Genomic DNA, 15,289 nt, shown 5'->3' on the forward strand with positions numbered 1-15,289 from the left:
AAATGGGATACATACACTAAAACTTTCGCTTTCGCGCACTCCAAATCTCTTTTTTGTAATACTTTATGTTATTTTAAAGCTAAATGATTTGTATACATTGTTCTGAAAACCGTTTGCGCGCGCAAAGTCCGGTTGCCGAGATATGACGTACTAAAATGGGTGAAAAGTTTAAACGCATTGTTGTGTACCAAAAGTCTGGTTATTACCCGATCTTCTTGAAACTTTGCAGTAAAAGACACATAGCCATGAAGTCGAAAGTGAACCAATTTCAAGTTCATAGCATTTTTTTCAGATTTTAAAACGAATTTCAAAAATTGTTAAATTCATTTTAAAAATATGGGAAAATGCTGTGAACCTGAAATTGGTTCACTTTCGACTTCATGGCCATGTGTGTTTTGCAGCAAAGTTTCAAGAAGATCGAATAATAACCAGACTTTTGGTACACAACAATGCATTTAAACTTTTCACCCTTTTTAGTACTCGTACGCCATATCTCGCCAACCGGATGCTGCGCGCGTAAACGGTTTTCAGAACAATGTGTACAAATCATTTAGCTTCAGAACGAATCGTTCTATTGAACGAACGTATTACAAAAAAGTGATTCGGAGCACGCGAAAGCGAAAGTTTTAGTGTATGTATCCCATTTTTGACGCTATGTACTTGTACCGGGCCATTTTCCTTGGGCCGCGCGCCCAGCTAGCTCGCGCAGAAACTTCATACATGCAGGGCCAGTTATGCAGACATGCAGAGCCAGTTGTTGTGATTGCCAACACATGCAATAATTGCAATTTACAAATAGTTAAGAAAATCTGGCATGATATATTTCCTTAGGTTTTACAGACTGTGCTGGTGTTTATTTAATAAAATATTGCATGGAATGTGAGCGTCAAATGGCATCCAATTGCAAGCTTTTGGCTAAAATGATAACAAAATTAATATTATTAAGCACTAAAAGTACAAACCGGCCGGTCATTAGCCGTATTATTTGGAGATCATGTATGTAATTATATTTGGTAATTAATTTTCATTCTTTCATCATATTTGGTACTCGTAATTAATTTTCATTCTTTGATGGCCAAGTCACGATATTGTAGCAAAATAATAGCTGTTTTCAGTAAAATAAACACAAAATTGCGAAGATTTGGCCACTCTTCCATTCTGCAGTCTGCATTCTGTTTTTTTCGGACATCTCACATCATCAGAAAATAATCTGACAGAAGGAATCGTGCAATTGTCAACTGGAATTTAGATTATAGTTCTATACTTACTGTATAAACTACGTACTGTAGTTGAAAGTGTAAACTGTAAACTTGTAAAGCTGCAACGCAGATCAGCCGCAAAATCGCCATAAGCTCCTGGCTAGAACAATTCATTCAGTGACATTCACCAATTCATTTAATCGACTTGGTGAATGCCTCCCGACGGACAGTGGCCCTGTCGACAGCTTTCATCGTGAATGTTGTGTTTGGGGAATTTTCGGTTCCGATTTCGTCATAGCACTGAAGTTTCCATCCTTATCATGCTTATGTTATGTAAAATTGTTATTCTGATGATATCCCGATTATCACACGCATCGGTCATTTATACGAACCTTTGCATCCATTGGGAAATTTCGAACCTGATGTCGTCCTTCTGATCCATCTGTCTACCGCGAGTGCAGCGTTAATTTGCCTAAAAGTGCAGTTTGCACGCTCGATCATGCACGATGACGGCTAATCCTTGACTCAGCCTAGCTGTTCTTCCCTTCGTGTACAACTCCTCTTCCACGATGTTATGCCGCGCCGTATGCATGCTGCAGGGTGCCGCTGTCCACCGTCTCTCTGTCCGCGTGGAGATACCATGCTCCCTAGCGCGCGCACCCTCGGTACGGCGGTCGGCGATGTGGGCTGCAGCGAGGACGCCTGCGCGGGTCCCTGGGTTCCTCCGCGTTGTGCCCGCGCGCACTCGCGTCTCCCAGCCGCCCAAGATCCCCGAGAAGGTGGAGGGCAAAGATCAGCCCCTGAAGACGGATAATGCCGTGCCGTCGCTCCAACAAATGAAGAAGGGAGAGGTGCGGAGATTTTTCCGTCAGGCCTACACGGAACGCTGGCGACTGGCGGGTACGTTAGAAAGCAGCGCTCGCTCGCTTATCGGACAGTAGTGAGCATAGTGCTCTAAAATACGTAGGTGTATTTAAGTTTTTATTGTTTTTCTTCGCATTTTGACAGCGTGCTAGTAGCGTGAGGAAAAATCGTAATTTTGCTGGTTTTTTTCTGTAATTTCGTATTCGTGTTATTTGGAAATTTTTTGGATTTTTGATTATCTTCGTACTGTATCCTGTGTAGTGACATTGTAGTGCTTTATAATTTTTATTGCGCATTTATTTTTTTATGGTGATTTGCATCTGCATACTTACTTCGTCGGTTTGCATTAACTTTGCGTTCTTACTGTTTTTAGAGTTTTAATATTTTCCGGTTTTTATGTTTTCCTTTTTTTCTCAATTTTGTTTCTCGACTTTTTCTCAGCTCGGCTCGGATTTTCCCTCTACCATCCTCACAGAAATTTTGAAATTTGTTTGCTTTTTCAGTAAAATAAATTCGTTGCGTTTTCCGGAATCTTTAGTCTTTGTTTTCGTATTGTAACCTTGCTGGGAGTCTTTTATTACGCATTTTAATGTTTCGCGTTGTTTTGCAATTGCAGCTGCTTACTGTATTCGCCATAAATTTGCGGTTTTTGTGGTTTTTGAAAGGTTTTCTTATTTTCCGGTTTTATTTGGGATATTAGTTGTTACTTCTGATACTTACTCCTGAAATTTACTGTGTATGTGAGCTACTTTTTTTGCGTTTAGGTGCCGTGGGATTGCTGTTGATCTCCAGCAGCGTGACGATGGCGGTGCCGTTCTCCGTGGGGAAAATAATCGATCTCGTGGCCAACGCCGGCCCGAATATTATGCAGACCCTGCAGATGGTGGCCGGCGCGCTGGTGGTGATATTTATTGTCGGCGCCGCGGCCAACGCCGGTCGGGTGTACCTCTTCCAGTCCACATGTGAGTGTTTCGGTTTTTGTTTTTTTTACACAACGAGAATGTACTGAAAAGATTTTATTGGTTTGCGTCAGCGGTGGAAATGTGTTTTTATTGTTTGCATTTTGTAAGATTGTCTTCGATTCGATGGCGACGTAAAAACTACACCGTATGAAAATTTTTAATTTTTTAAATATTGCTTTTGAATATTGAGATTTTAATGACGAAATTGTAGAAAACTGGCAAGCGGGAACAGTAGGGAAATACAAATGATAAACGTACCAGTGTCTTAAAATATTTTGTTTGATGTATTACAACTTCATTTCAGTTTGATCGGCCAAAAAAGTATTTTGATGTTTTGTTAAAATTAATTTATGCTGCAGTTAAAGTGGGAAAACTAAATAAAAGCATTCAGATCAATCGGCATATATTTTTTCATCGGCATTTCACTTCGTTGTAAAATACGAACAAAATTAACAAAATTTTTTTAAAAAAACTGAGATGTTTCGACAGTTTATTTGAACGTTTACCGTTTCGGTTTCTGCAGCGGCACGGCTTGGTGGAGAAATCCGTAACCGTCTGTACAGTAGTCTGATGTTAAAGGATATGACGTACTATGACAACCAGAAAACGGGAGAATTAGTCAATCGTCTGTCTAACGACTGCTGGACGGTGGGGGAAGCGCTCACTCAGAATATTTCCGACGGATTACGCTCACTTCTCGGCAGTATTACCGGCGTCGCCATGATGGTTAGTCGTTGCGATGCCTCTGATTTCTTTTGAATATTTTAAGTTTTGTGTATTTATTTTTGTCTTTTTATTTGTATTTTTATTTTCGTAAACGTGGTTCTTATTCTCATTAGTTTTTTGTGCATTAGATTAGTAATTTTCAGTAAATATCAAATATAGGAGTTGAATTTGCTCTGTTGCACTTAACGGGATGTAATTGTTTGCAGCATGCCAATTTTATTGACAACTTTGAAAATTTGTTGTGCGCCTTTGGTTCGTCTGTTCTCGAAGTGCAAAGATTCATTATAAATCTTATAAATTGCACTTTTTAACATATAAGTTTTTAAAATGAAGCCTAAAAGTGCAAACGGGATATAGAATTTTATGTTGTATGTGCCCCAAAAAACTGCGCTGAAGCACCCAATGGGGCAACTTCAAGTTTGCTGTTTCTAAATATAACGTATAATTATTTTACATATTGGATTTATTTTGAAAAATCTTGTGTAAAAAACAGTAAAGATATAAATTTTAAACATTAAACTAATTCCCTAACTGAGAAAACCACTGATCGTTGGAATTCAGATGGCTCAATTCCAAAACCAAAAAAACCCAGTATGTAAAATAATTTTGTCTTTCCAAAGGTACCAAGAACAGCCAATTCCATTGCGGCAATGGATTATAAGGCGCGTAGAACTGTCCGAACTTTAATTCTAGTAAATATGGGTTTTTGTTTTTCGAAAATGGTCCTCTGCATCGGCGCAGAAAAGTAAACATACCACCACGCTACCTGCAGGCTGCATAAAGCGTTCATCAAATCGCAGTCTGCGCGCGGTAGCAGCGCAACGCAGACACGCAGCCCGCGTGCGGTTGTTTGCGGTTCGGTTTGAGAGGAGATGGCAGTTAAGTGAATCGAACGTACTGCTGGACCCGAGCGTCGTTTTAGACCCACGGTACCTTTTGATCTTTTACACAGTTGTGCTTTTATTTGGATCTTCGACTTTCGAAAAAACACATTTTAAAGAGCATTTTTTCTACCTGGGAAACTGTAGCTATTGTAACTCCTCTGAAAATGAAGGCAAAACAATTACCTCGCCTTAAATGGTTGTATTTTTCATGTGTTGCGTTATAGTTTTACATTTCGACCAAATTGGCCATTGTCGGGCTGTTAACCGTTCCACCGATCGCGGTTCTCGGTGTAATATACGGGCGATTTCTCAAGACCATAACGGAGAAGATACTGGACGCCTGGGCGGAATCGACGCAGGTGATTTTTACCTGCAAATTTTATTTTTATTTTTGTTGTTCCTTGGGTAGTTGGGCAGTTTGTGTGTAATAGCTTTGTTGTAAATGTATTAAAATTTAAGAACTAAATATCTGATCGCTAGCTTTTGACTTGAGCCAGTTCATTACCATGGCATTTTTTATTTCCGACCTTTTTCCTTTGGATGAACGAAAATAACACACTGCATTTGGCCAGTGCAGAAGTTGACCACACTGTCCGTATTATGGTAGTGTGCTGGCCGTCGGGTTAACGATTAATACGTGGGCTCAGTGGTTGTGCTTCGTAACACAGAACTTTACTCTCTCTGTTTTGATTCTGTAAGCAAAAACTACTTTTTTATAATTTCATTATTTATTTATGCATTTTTATTATTTCATTATTCATTAAAAATAATGTTTTTATTATTTTGAATTATTCCCCCTAAGTAAGACCAGCTGACTTCGATATTATTGGAATTTATTGTCCGATGAAATGATGATTAATCAAGTTTTCTCCGGATTAGGTGGCATCCGAGCGGTTAGGCAACATGCGGACGGTGCACGTGTTTAACCAGATTCCCAAGGAGCGCAAACTGTATGATGCCAGTGTGGTCAACATCCTGAATATGCAGTACAAGGAGGCCATGGCCAAGGCGGGATTCTACGGGATGGTGAGTTGGCATAAGTTCTCTATGCATCCTTGTCATATCAGTGTGTACATGCGGATACCGGGAGGAAAACGTAGAATACGACACTCGTAACGGGCGTCTTAAATATTCAGACTGGAGTGTCACGGCAGTTGAATGGGCTGAGGTTCAGATAAATGCCATATTCCACTTGTACTGGTTATTAATTTTTGATTATTATTTTTATTTATTTTTAATTATCATTAATCAGTTACATAGTTTGACGTTCGTGTGATTAATGTGGCGTTGAAACCTTGAGACAATCCAAGTCCCAAGACTTATTGCAGAGTATAGCCTACCGTTGACATAAGCAGATATTTCTTAACGAAGCCGGTACCTCACTTTCGGCTAGGATAATCTTCTAGCGGAGGATTTGAAATTTGGCCAAAACGGTTAAAAGAGATAGTGCAGTAACAATTTAGATTCAGGGAACCGAAAATTCATACTAACTATTTTCTGAACACGCTAATATTACTAGTGTGATACTAGTACTCACGAGAACCGTGGTATATGAGTAGTACTCGTAGTCGTACATACTGTAAATATATAGTGACATGTAATTCTCTGTAACTTAAGTACCTTTTAGTTTTTGCGATACAGTAATGTCTTACGTAGTTTCGGGTTTCATTGCCTTCTGTTCAACTGGCGACTGGGTGTATGTGATTTTTTTAGACTGGCATAATTTTTTTCCCCTTTTTATAAAAGTTGTTATTTGTAATATTTTCATGTCTTGTTTACTTTCATAGGCGGGATTATCGGGGAATTTGGTGGTGTTGAGCGTGCTGTATTATGGCGGGATCCTGTTGACGCGAGGCGAGATTACCGTGGGGGATCTGTCGGCATTTGCCATGTATGCCGGCTATGTTGGTGTTTCCATTGCTGGTGCGAAATACTATAATTATGCACTTCAGTACGAAGTGTTATAATTATCATTATTTACTATAGTTATATTTATTTATAATTATTTATTTTATTTATTATGGCACGAAGTACTATAATTATTTTTGTAGACTATAATTATGCTCTTCAGCCCCTTTCATGATACTACATATTACGAATTACGATGATTGACCGCGTTATTAGCAGCAAATCTGAACTGAAATGGCTGAAATAACGGATTATTCACGCGCTAAACATCGTGTTAGTAGAAATTGTCTGATCCTACGGTTAAAATTTACATTATAAATTTCTCCATGTTTATATTTTACGAACTAGCACTGTAACGGTATAGAAGCGCTCTTGGGTCTCTCTGGAGATTTTTCTGGAAGAAAAATCAGCCGCAATGCCGAGTAGTCGGCGGTGTGAAAAGAAGTCATGCTGTGTGTGTATGTGCAGGTTTGTCGTCGTTTTATTCGGAGATGATGCGGGGCATCGGGGCCAGTGCGAAAGTGTGGGAGATCATGGATCGACCGGCACGCATATCCGTTGATGGTTAGTAAAAAGACAGGAAGAGGCTTTCTCAAAAAGCTCGAGTGATTTATTACAAATTTACAATTATTTAGTAAACTAAACTTGCAAATTAAATTAATGAATTATTGAATTGTCACCTGTCAGCAGAAAATCGTAATGATACGATTAGGATGAATAAGAAGACGTGAAAAATTGTTTTACGTGCGATACATATGTAGTACTTAATTGTTTTCTACATCTACGTAAATTACAGCCCATTTATGGAAGTTTTAACTGAATTTGGCTGTTAATTGTGTTTAATTGTGTTTGGTTGTTAATTGTGTTTTAACTGAATCTGGTTGGTAATTGTGCTTTGTTAACTATTTACTACTAAAATCGTTAGTGAAATCTTGTGAAGTTATTTTAATTTGCAGTTTTTTTAAAGAATGATTCTAAATTTACCGCGTATGACATAATTGCGAGCGAGATAGGAAGAGCCTGTATACAATTACGGAATGCATTGTCAGTTATGCCTCGTAGTGACTCGTACAACCAGCGATGGATTTCATTACAGACGGTAGTGTTCCGACCGCCCCCTTACGGCCCCGCTTCCGGCTGGATGACGTCCACTTCAATTACGGCAGCCGGCAAGAGGTGCCGGTATTGCGCGGCTTCTCCCTGGACATTCCCGAAGGATCCCACACGGCTTTCGTAGGGGCCAGGTACCGTTGAAATCATATTTATGTGTTTTTTTACACACATGTGTCGTTTATTTTCTTTCATTAAATTTTTGATATTATATTGTTATTGTTGTTTATTTTTTTATGTTGACATGTGTTTTTCATTTTCCTTCCTTATATTTTTTACATTATATTATTTTTGTTGTTTATTTTTTATACTGACATTAATGACATGTATTGTTCATTTTCCTTCATTAACTTTTTGTATTTTGTTTTGTTACCTGTTTTTTTATACGTTATTTTATAAATTTATTACTTTATTCCCATCATGGGATTGGTTTCTTTGGACAGTGGTTCGGGAAAATCGACCATCTTATCCCTATTGCTGCGGCTGTATGATCCCAACCACGGTATAAATACGCTTCTGCGATTAATAATCGTCACCGCCGTCACGATGTCTGGCTTGTAGGGAAGATCTACCTGGACGACACGGATATTCGGACAATGAGTCCGACGTGGCTGCGCTCCAATTTCGGATTGGTGCCGCAGGTGATTTTTAATTTTTTACTTTTGGTTATGCTATTGTGTACGAGCGCAGCTGGTTTTTGTGTGATTTCGTCGATAGGATATCTATTTATTTTCCGGATCGGTGTTTGAGAATGTGGCGTATGGCGGCGATGCCTCCACCACGATGGAGGAGGTGGTGGCGGCCTGTAAGAAAGCCAACGCCTACGATTTTATCCAGCGGCTGCCGGAAAAATTCGACACGGTCGTCGGTGAACGTGGCATGCTCTTGTCCGGTAAACCGCAGTTTTACAGGTTTATTTCGCATTGAAAAAAATATTCACATATTGCCATTTGTTTCGCGGCGCTCTATGAAGAAATGAAATCAGAAAAATCCTCGGGTAGGGCTTATGTGTTCCAATACCTCATGGATTTTCAGTATCTTTTATTTTAATATTAATTTTGTTTGATCAGAATTTTTAATATTTTTTTAGAATAAGATTCTTGGTTCTTTTGCCAACGGTGGTATTAGGCGAATTCGATAAATAGTCGCCGCCGATTATTGCTTGCGTCGTTGGGTAGAAAAAGAAATTTCTCATTTTATGATTCCGATTAAGAGTTTTTTGAATGAAAATGGTTATTTCCGATTAGGTGGACAGCGGCAGCGCCTCTCCATCGCACGGGCTCTGGTCAAGGTCAGTAGCTGGATTAGCATGCAATTGCAGTATACTGACGGGTTTTTTTCCGTGTTTATAAATGGACTGACTGTCCATTGCACCAAAATTGCTTCTGTAATTTTGTTTACCTTGTTAGATAAGTTATCATTTTTTTGCTGTTTTAATTTACGTACTAGATATTCTATTATCGTTTATTTTTTTAAATGTAATCTTCAATCGGAATAGAAGTAAATAGAGCACAAAGTGGTATTTTATCTTACACAAAATGTTATTTTATATTGTATACAAAATGGTAAAGTATTTTTGAAAATACCTACCCTAACTGAGCTAACTGAATGAGTTAATTTTCCGTGATTGACGCGGTTAAAAACATCTTGTGGCTGGATATAGAATCCGAAGATCCTGCTGCTGGATGAAGCCACCAGCTCGCTGGATTCGGAGAGCGAGAGCCAGGTACAGTCCGCCCTGCGGGAGTTGATGAAGGGGCGCACGGTGATCACCGTGGCCCATCGCCTGTCCACCATCCGCGACGCCGACCAGATCTGCGTGCTGGACCGCGGCCGGATCATCGAGAAGGGCCGGTACGCCGAGTTGCTGGCCAATCCCGACGGGGCCTTCAGGAAGCTCATCCAGCGCCAGATGTTGACTGCCACGTGAGGCCGGTCGCAGCGGCGAGAATTTTTTGTGCGATTTTGCGTGTTTGTCCTATTTCCGGTCTTTCGCCATTCGTGCGGATCAAGTGCAAGGCTTCCAAATGAACGGTGACGATTTCTTGGTAAAATTGACGGATTTAAGTGTTAAGATTTTGAGGTCTTTTTGTATATTGTGATTTTTTCGTCCGATTTTTTGGGCTGGTGTGCTTTAATAAAAGCGAGAAAAACGTTAACAAAAAATAAACCCGGAAAGTGAACTAGAGGCCAAGTTCCTTATTTGTCGGATTATTTAACGTAAAATTTTTTGGTTTTCTTGTATTTTCGATTTCTTTCGTCCGACTAATTTGGGCTGATGTGTTAAAGTTAAAGAGAGAAAATAATTTTAAAAAAATATAAGAATATAAGCCCAGAAAAAGGAATATCATCTAAATTCCTTTTTTGTCGGATTATTTACGTATTACAAACTTTTAAAGTCTTTTTCTATAGGTAGTTGATAAGGCCAAATGGATAGAAGTAAAGTCCATCATATGTCGAATGCTTTACGGTAAATTGGTCATGTACTGCAGCAGATTTATAAAAAGCAAATTTCGCGAAAGTTGCCGAATAAAGTCCTCGAACATGTTGGCGACAAGTTTGGAGATTTTCTGAATTTATTCGCATATTTGTATAATTCAATGACAACCGTCATAATAATGTTGTTACTGTTATTACTGCATTTAACGAATTTTTTTGGAGATTTTAGGCATTAATATTGCGCGCGGTACCCATGGTGAGATATTGAGAATGCAATGCACAGTGATTTTCTCCCGTTTTTTCCGCGTATTGAGTTGGTTGCTTCGTTTGATTCATTGCAACCGAACATCGTTAGAACGCCGGTGTTCGGCTACAGCTAACATTGTAAGAAGGATGGATGTTTTGTTTTTCCCTGTGCACTGGGATCAGCAGCCTGGGTGCGTGCCGGTGCCTAGCACGACTGTAATGGCAAATATAGGCACGTGCCATTTTTAGCTCGCGTCACTCGTCCAGTCTCGCTCCACCACCGCTCACTTCCGCTCCTTATGTAAGCGATACACTTTTATGCACCGCGGCTAACCTTGCATAAACACACCGATCAGGCTTCCGTGCTCGCTTTTTCTGCGCCCATATCCGCTGATGATTACGTGCTTAAAATGTCATCAACTGCGCGCCGGTTATTATCATTCGGAGAAAAACAGAACCATTACAAAATCAAAGCATAATTAATTCTTATTGCTCAGTCGTCTGATATACCGAGTGTCCACGTTTTGAATCAATTTTTTTAAATATCCGACATTTTATAAATACTAAAATAAATACTTACTAAAATGAATTTTTATAAATGAAATTTTACAAATATTTTCATAAATATTCGAAAATTTCTTCCATATCGTTAATGTTTCGTAAGAAAATCTAGTGCAAATTCTCGGTTACATAATTCTCAAAAATGTAATGTTTCTATCGTAATGCGGTAATTATTTGCGGTCCATCATTTATGTGTTTGCTGGGTCATTTTAGTATATCCTCTGCAAAAAACTTCTTGCATAAAGTTTCGACTGCATTATTTTTTAACTGTTGTAATTAATGTAATTGTTTTATCGAAATAATATTTTTGCGGTCCAACGTTTATTTGCTGAAAGAGTTGATTATTTCAATGACATTGCGGTCACACTCTCCGTTCCATAATAATTTCCCAGCCTAAGGGCGGCGTGGGAGTTTGGCAGCGACACCGCGCACATGTAGGCGGACAGGCAAACTGTCTTCCCATCCATCCAGCACTCTGTGCACCAGTCAGTGCTCTCAGCAAGTCCATCATTATTAACCCTGTTTTCTTAAACCACGTGTAATTTTTAAATGCGTACTGTGATAGCGGTTGAATTGCTGCTCGGAGATTTGGTTCGTCCGACGTCCCGTGCTGGTTGTGGACGGTGGTATCGACCTTTATGCTGGTGGTAGAATAAGTAGTCGTATAATACCCGCGTGCAACCAATGCGAAAAGAAATACTTAATAATTGTAATATTCCATGGGTTGTCATTATCGATGCGCAGAATTATGCAACAAATTCACCATTACTTTTTTTAACACATAAATCGATAGTCGGTTCGCGAAAACCCGATGCACTGTACACTGCATCATATGTACGTTGTCCGGAAAATCCGAGAAAAATGTAATAAAATATAGTAAAGTAAATCAGCGCGACCCGATCATATGCCCTTCCGGTGACGTGTTGCGTGCTGTTTTATTTTTGTTTACGCGCTTATACCAGATTATAAGTATGCATGCAATTCGTAGGTTTAAATTATGGCGTACTCACTCACGTATTATACTCACGTATTTCAATTTTTATCTGTTTTATAATAAAAACTTATGGTAATTTAAAATAGGTCACTTCGATGCGCCCCAAAATTTTAGGGCGCATAGTTAATTTGCTATGCGCCCAAAAAATTTAAGGCGCCTAGTTAATTTGCTATGCGCCCCAAAATTTCCGGTCAAAATAGAAAAGCGAGTAATTTAAAACCTTATAGAACGTTAAAACATGGTATCAGCGAATCCGTAATGTTGTGTAAAGTGGTACAGACCAGGCAAATATTGCAAAAAAAACAAAGGTCTTGCTTGTACTCGTACATGCATCACGGCACTATAATACAAAACATTTTAATACAAATAATTATGATGGCTCACTAACCAGGCATAATCAGGTTTAATTCAAAAGAATTTGCTGCAGTATTTCCTATTTAACTTGTCATAAACTAAGAAAACTGTAATTACTGATTGAATTTACGAATGTTTTTATTGGGGGTACTTAAGTGTACTCCTTAATTTTGGGGAACATAACCGACAAATAGCTTTCTTTTTTTCAATCAGGCAATCTCTACGTACTCATTTCTTTATTGGACAAAACATAACATAACATAACAAAATATGCATACGCGTAATACTACATAAAATGATTCGAATTTACGTTAAAATCTCTACGTTAAAATTTTGAAACATGCATTCGCAATGCCTATAAAAGCCAAAACGCATTGCTAACTAAATAACAAGTGCTGAAGAAAACCTAAATAAGCAAACAAATTTTGTTTTTAACAACTTGCCAGATGCAGAGTACGTTTGATTATAAATTTAGATGATAACTATTAACGCCTTCCGACTTCCGCATAGCATGTCACTATGCCGAAATACAGATACACAGAGTACAGCGAAGTTAGGTTTGCCTTTCTATGTCACTATGTACCGGTAATTGTTATTTTGATAATCATTTATCTTTATAAAATCAGATTCTCCAATTTGATATTCTCATATCTCACAATAAATTTCCGAAAAACTATACACACGGCTGAAACACCTCTATAATCGAGATAGTGCCATGCAATTATGGAAGCCGTCTTGGAAGCGCGGCCCAAATAACCGCAGAAAAACTGTTTGCTTTAAGCTATTAATATCGATAATCGCAAAAGAAAGAAGTTGACGAAGTTCTCGGAAAACGAAATTTACCGGTTAAACAGATGAGGTCATGACAGTGTGCCATTTATACTTTTATAGCTTGAATACGAAATGTAACAATTCAAGTTTGGTAAATCTAACTGGTACGTCAGCGGGGTACTTATGCACTGTACACATATACGAAAAAATGCATCAGATTTCGCGGATAAGTCAAAAGCAGTGAACAAACTTCTAAAAGAAGTCAGCGAACGTAAAATTAATTTTCCCGTTAATAGAGAGTAATAAAAACGGTAAAAATTGAAATACAAAATTTTTAACTGCAATTTTTTGGGCGCATAGCAAATTAACTATGCGCCCTAAAATTTTGGGGCGCATAGCACTTTCGTTTAAAATAATATGATGATTCAAGGACTTCGTGTACCAAAACTGCAGAAGTCGCTAAACGGTTACATGATTGTACAGACTGTATATATAATATAGATGTAGCACATGTGGAGCATAATGTGTTTTTAATTAGGGCAAAAACCGCCACATGCTGAGTGGTCGCATTAGCCGATAATTCATATCCACTGTGTATGGCTAATAATGCGCATCCGAAAACAGTTAGCTGCGCTGTTTGGCTTGTCAGCGCCCGGTGCCGTGCGGTACTTTTCACCAGATTGCCGACACATGTTTTTCCTCGCGGTTTCCACCGCGGTGCTGGAACAAGCGCTGTCGGCAATTTCCATGCCCTTATTAAAACGCAAAAATAAAGATATATACGTATTAGGAACGTATATAAAAACCGGAAATTAATGAGGATATATATGTATATAAAATTCCGCATATGATTGTCTAACTTCCGGTGCTGACAGTTGTCTGTATAATACTATGTACAATACAGTAGTATAAATACCATCCCAAACCACAAAAGAGAACTCTATTTGGCAGTCATTTTTATATGTACAAAATAGAACTTTCCTGTAAGCATGCGAAAATCATTTTACGTATTTGTATTTTTTTGCAAAGTTACGTATATATTAAACATATTTTTCGAAAATGTTATTGTTTCTTACAAGGAATTCTCCGAGATAAATAAATCATTTTTTTTGCTTTCCGGTCTAGTTCGCGTATGTACATATCGCTTGCTGTATTAGTGCCAGCAGAAGGCCAATAAATAATCGATGTTTGCTAAACGGGAATCGCCTTTGTTTGTAAAATCCCATTCTATTTGGGAAATTATTACTTAATAAAGATATTTGAAAATAATTAACAGTAATAAAAATTCGAGTAATAGTTAGAAATGATTCATAAAAAAACAGGAATAATATAAGTAAGTGGGAACCGAAACTAATCAAAACTAATTAAACTGGTTCGAACTAATTTTCGATTTTTCTTGGGAATTTTTGTGGATAAATAGTGAGCCCTGCCATTTCTGGTTCGAACCAGATTGGCAGGGACAAGTAAAAGTTGTTCAGAGGAACTACAGGTACACTCTCCAGTGTACGAACTGCCCTCGGTTCTCGCAGCATCTTTTCGTGACTGTATTCCTCTCATTATTCCTTACTTAACTTCATACTGCTCGAGTCATACGTCGGAACGCATTCTTGTCTGTCTAATGGAGTCGTCAGGACGCTGGAGCCTTTGCTGCGGGAGCGACCGCATGCGCCGTGAGGGGGGGGACATTCTGGGGCGTCTGAATGTTGTGCTTCGAGTGATCTGGGGGCTTGCCCTTATAACGCTTCGCGTTTGGCCCTTTTAACCAGTGATCTCATCAGCGCGGCATCCGGTCAACCCCTAAATCCTGCTTTTATGGTAAATGCGGCCGAAGAACGTAGATCTGTGCTGTGGAGCCTTGTTGACTTCTGCAACTCTCACTGCGCGTTGGATCGTTTCATTTCGTTGTTCATGTCGTTGGGGTATCGTGGAACGAACGTGGATCTTCCAGGCTCTGGAGACGGATGGAGGAAGCGCGGATGTTTGCGGTCGGATTTTTTTGTTGTTACGCCCGAAGCAATCTGGGGGCTTGCCCCAACGCTCTGCGTTTGGCCCTTAACCAGCGAGCTCGTTGGTGTGGCACCTGTGGATTCTGGCTGCTTGTTTCCGTAGTTTTTTCTGTCGGTCTCTGTGTTTGCTAGGTTCGCGACTGTCGTAAAATCATCTTAATTGTCAGTTGTTTTCGCCTATGTTGGTTTGAACATTTTCATGTACTGGGATGTATAATACAGTACATTAAACTGGTTGGAAAATTTACGGTGACCACAGCAGCGG

General features: G+C 39.0%; 1 protein-coding gene across 1 annotated transcript; it reads left to right on the top strand.

The window, feature by feature from the left end:
* The first annotated feature begins 1,512 nt into the window (after nt 1–1,512).
* On the top strand, nt 1,513–9,948 carry LOC129584272 (ATP-binding cassette sub-family B member 10, mitochondrial-like). Its single transcript, XM_055476396.1, has 13 exons — nt 1,513–2,099; nt 2,828–3,025; nt 3,549–3,751; nt 4,860–4,994; nt 5,515–5,661; nt 6,423–6,558; nt 7,012–7,107; nt 7,640–7,787; nt 8,097–8,155; nt 8,215–8,294; nt 8,371–8,545; nt 8,901–8,944; nt 9,317–9,948. Exons 1-13 carry the CDS (start codon nt 1,769–1,771, stop codon nt 9,581–9,583), a joined length of 2,019 nt encoding a protein of 672 aa, XP_055332371.1. The 5' UTR covers nt 1,513–1,768; the 3' UTR covers nt 9,584–9,948.
* The last annotated feature ends 5,341 nt before the right edge of the window (nt 9,949–15,289 follow it).

The sequence above is a fragment of the Paramacrobiotus metropolitanus genome, unplaced genomic scaffold (genome assembly GCF_019649055.1).
Source record: "Paramacrobiotus metropolitanus isolate TYO unplaced genomic scaffold, Prichtersi_v1.0 Parri_scaffold0000013, whole genome shotgun sequence".
Classification (NCBI taxonomy): domain Eukaryota; kingdom Metazoa; phylum Tardigrada; class Eutardigrada; order Parachela; family Macrobiotidae; genus Paramacrobiotus; species Paramacrobiotus metropolitanus.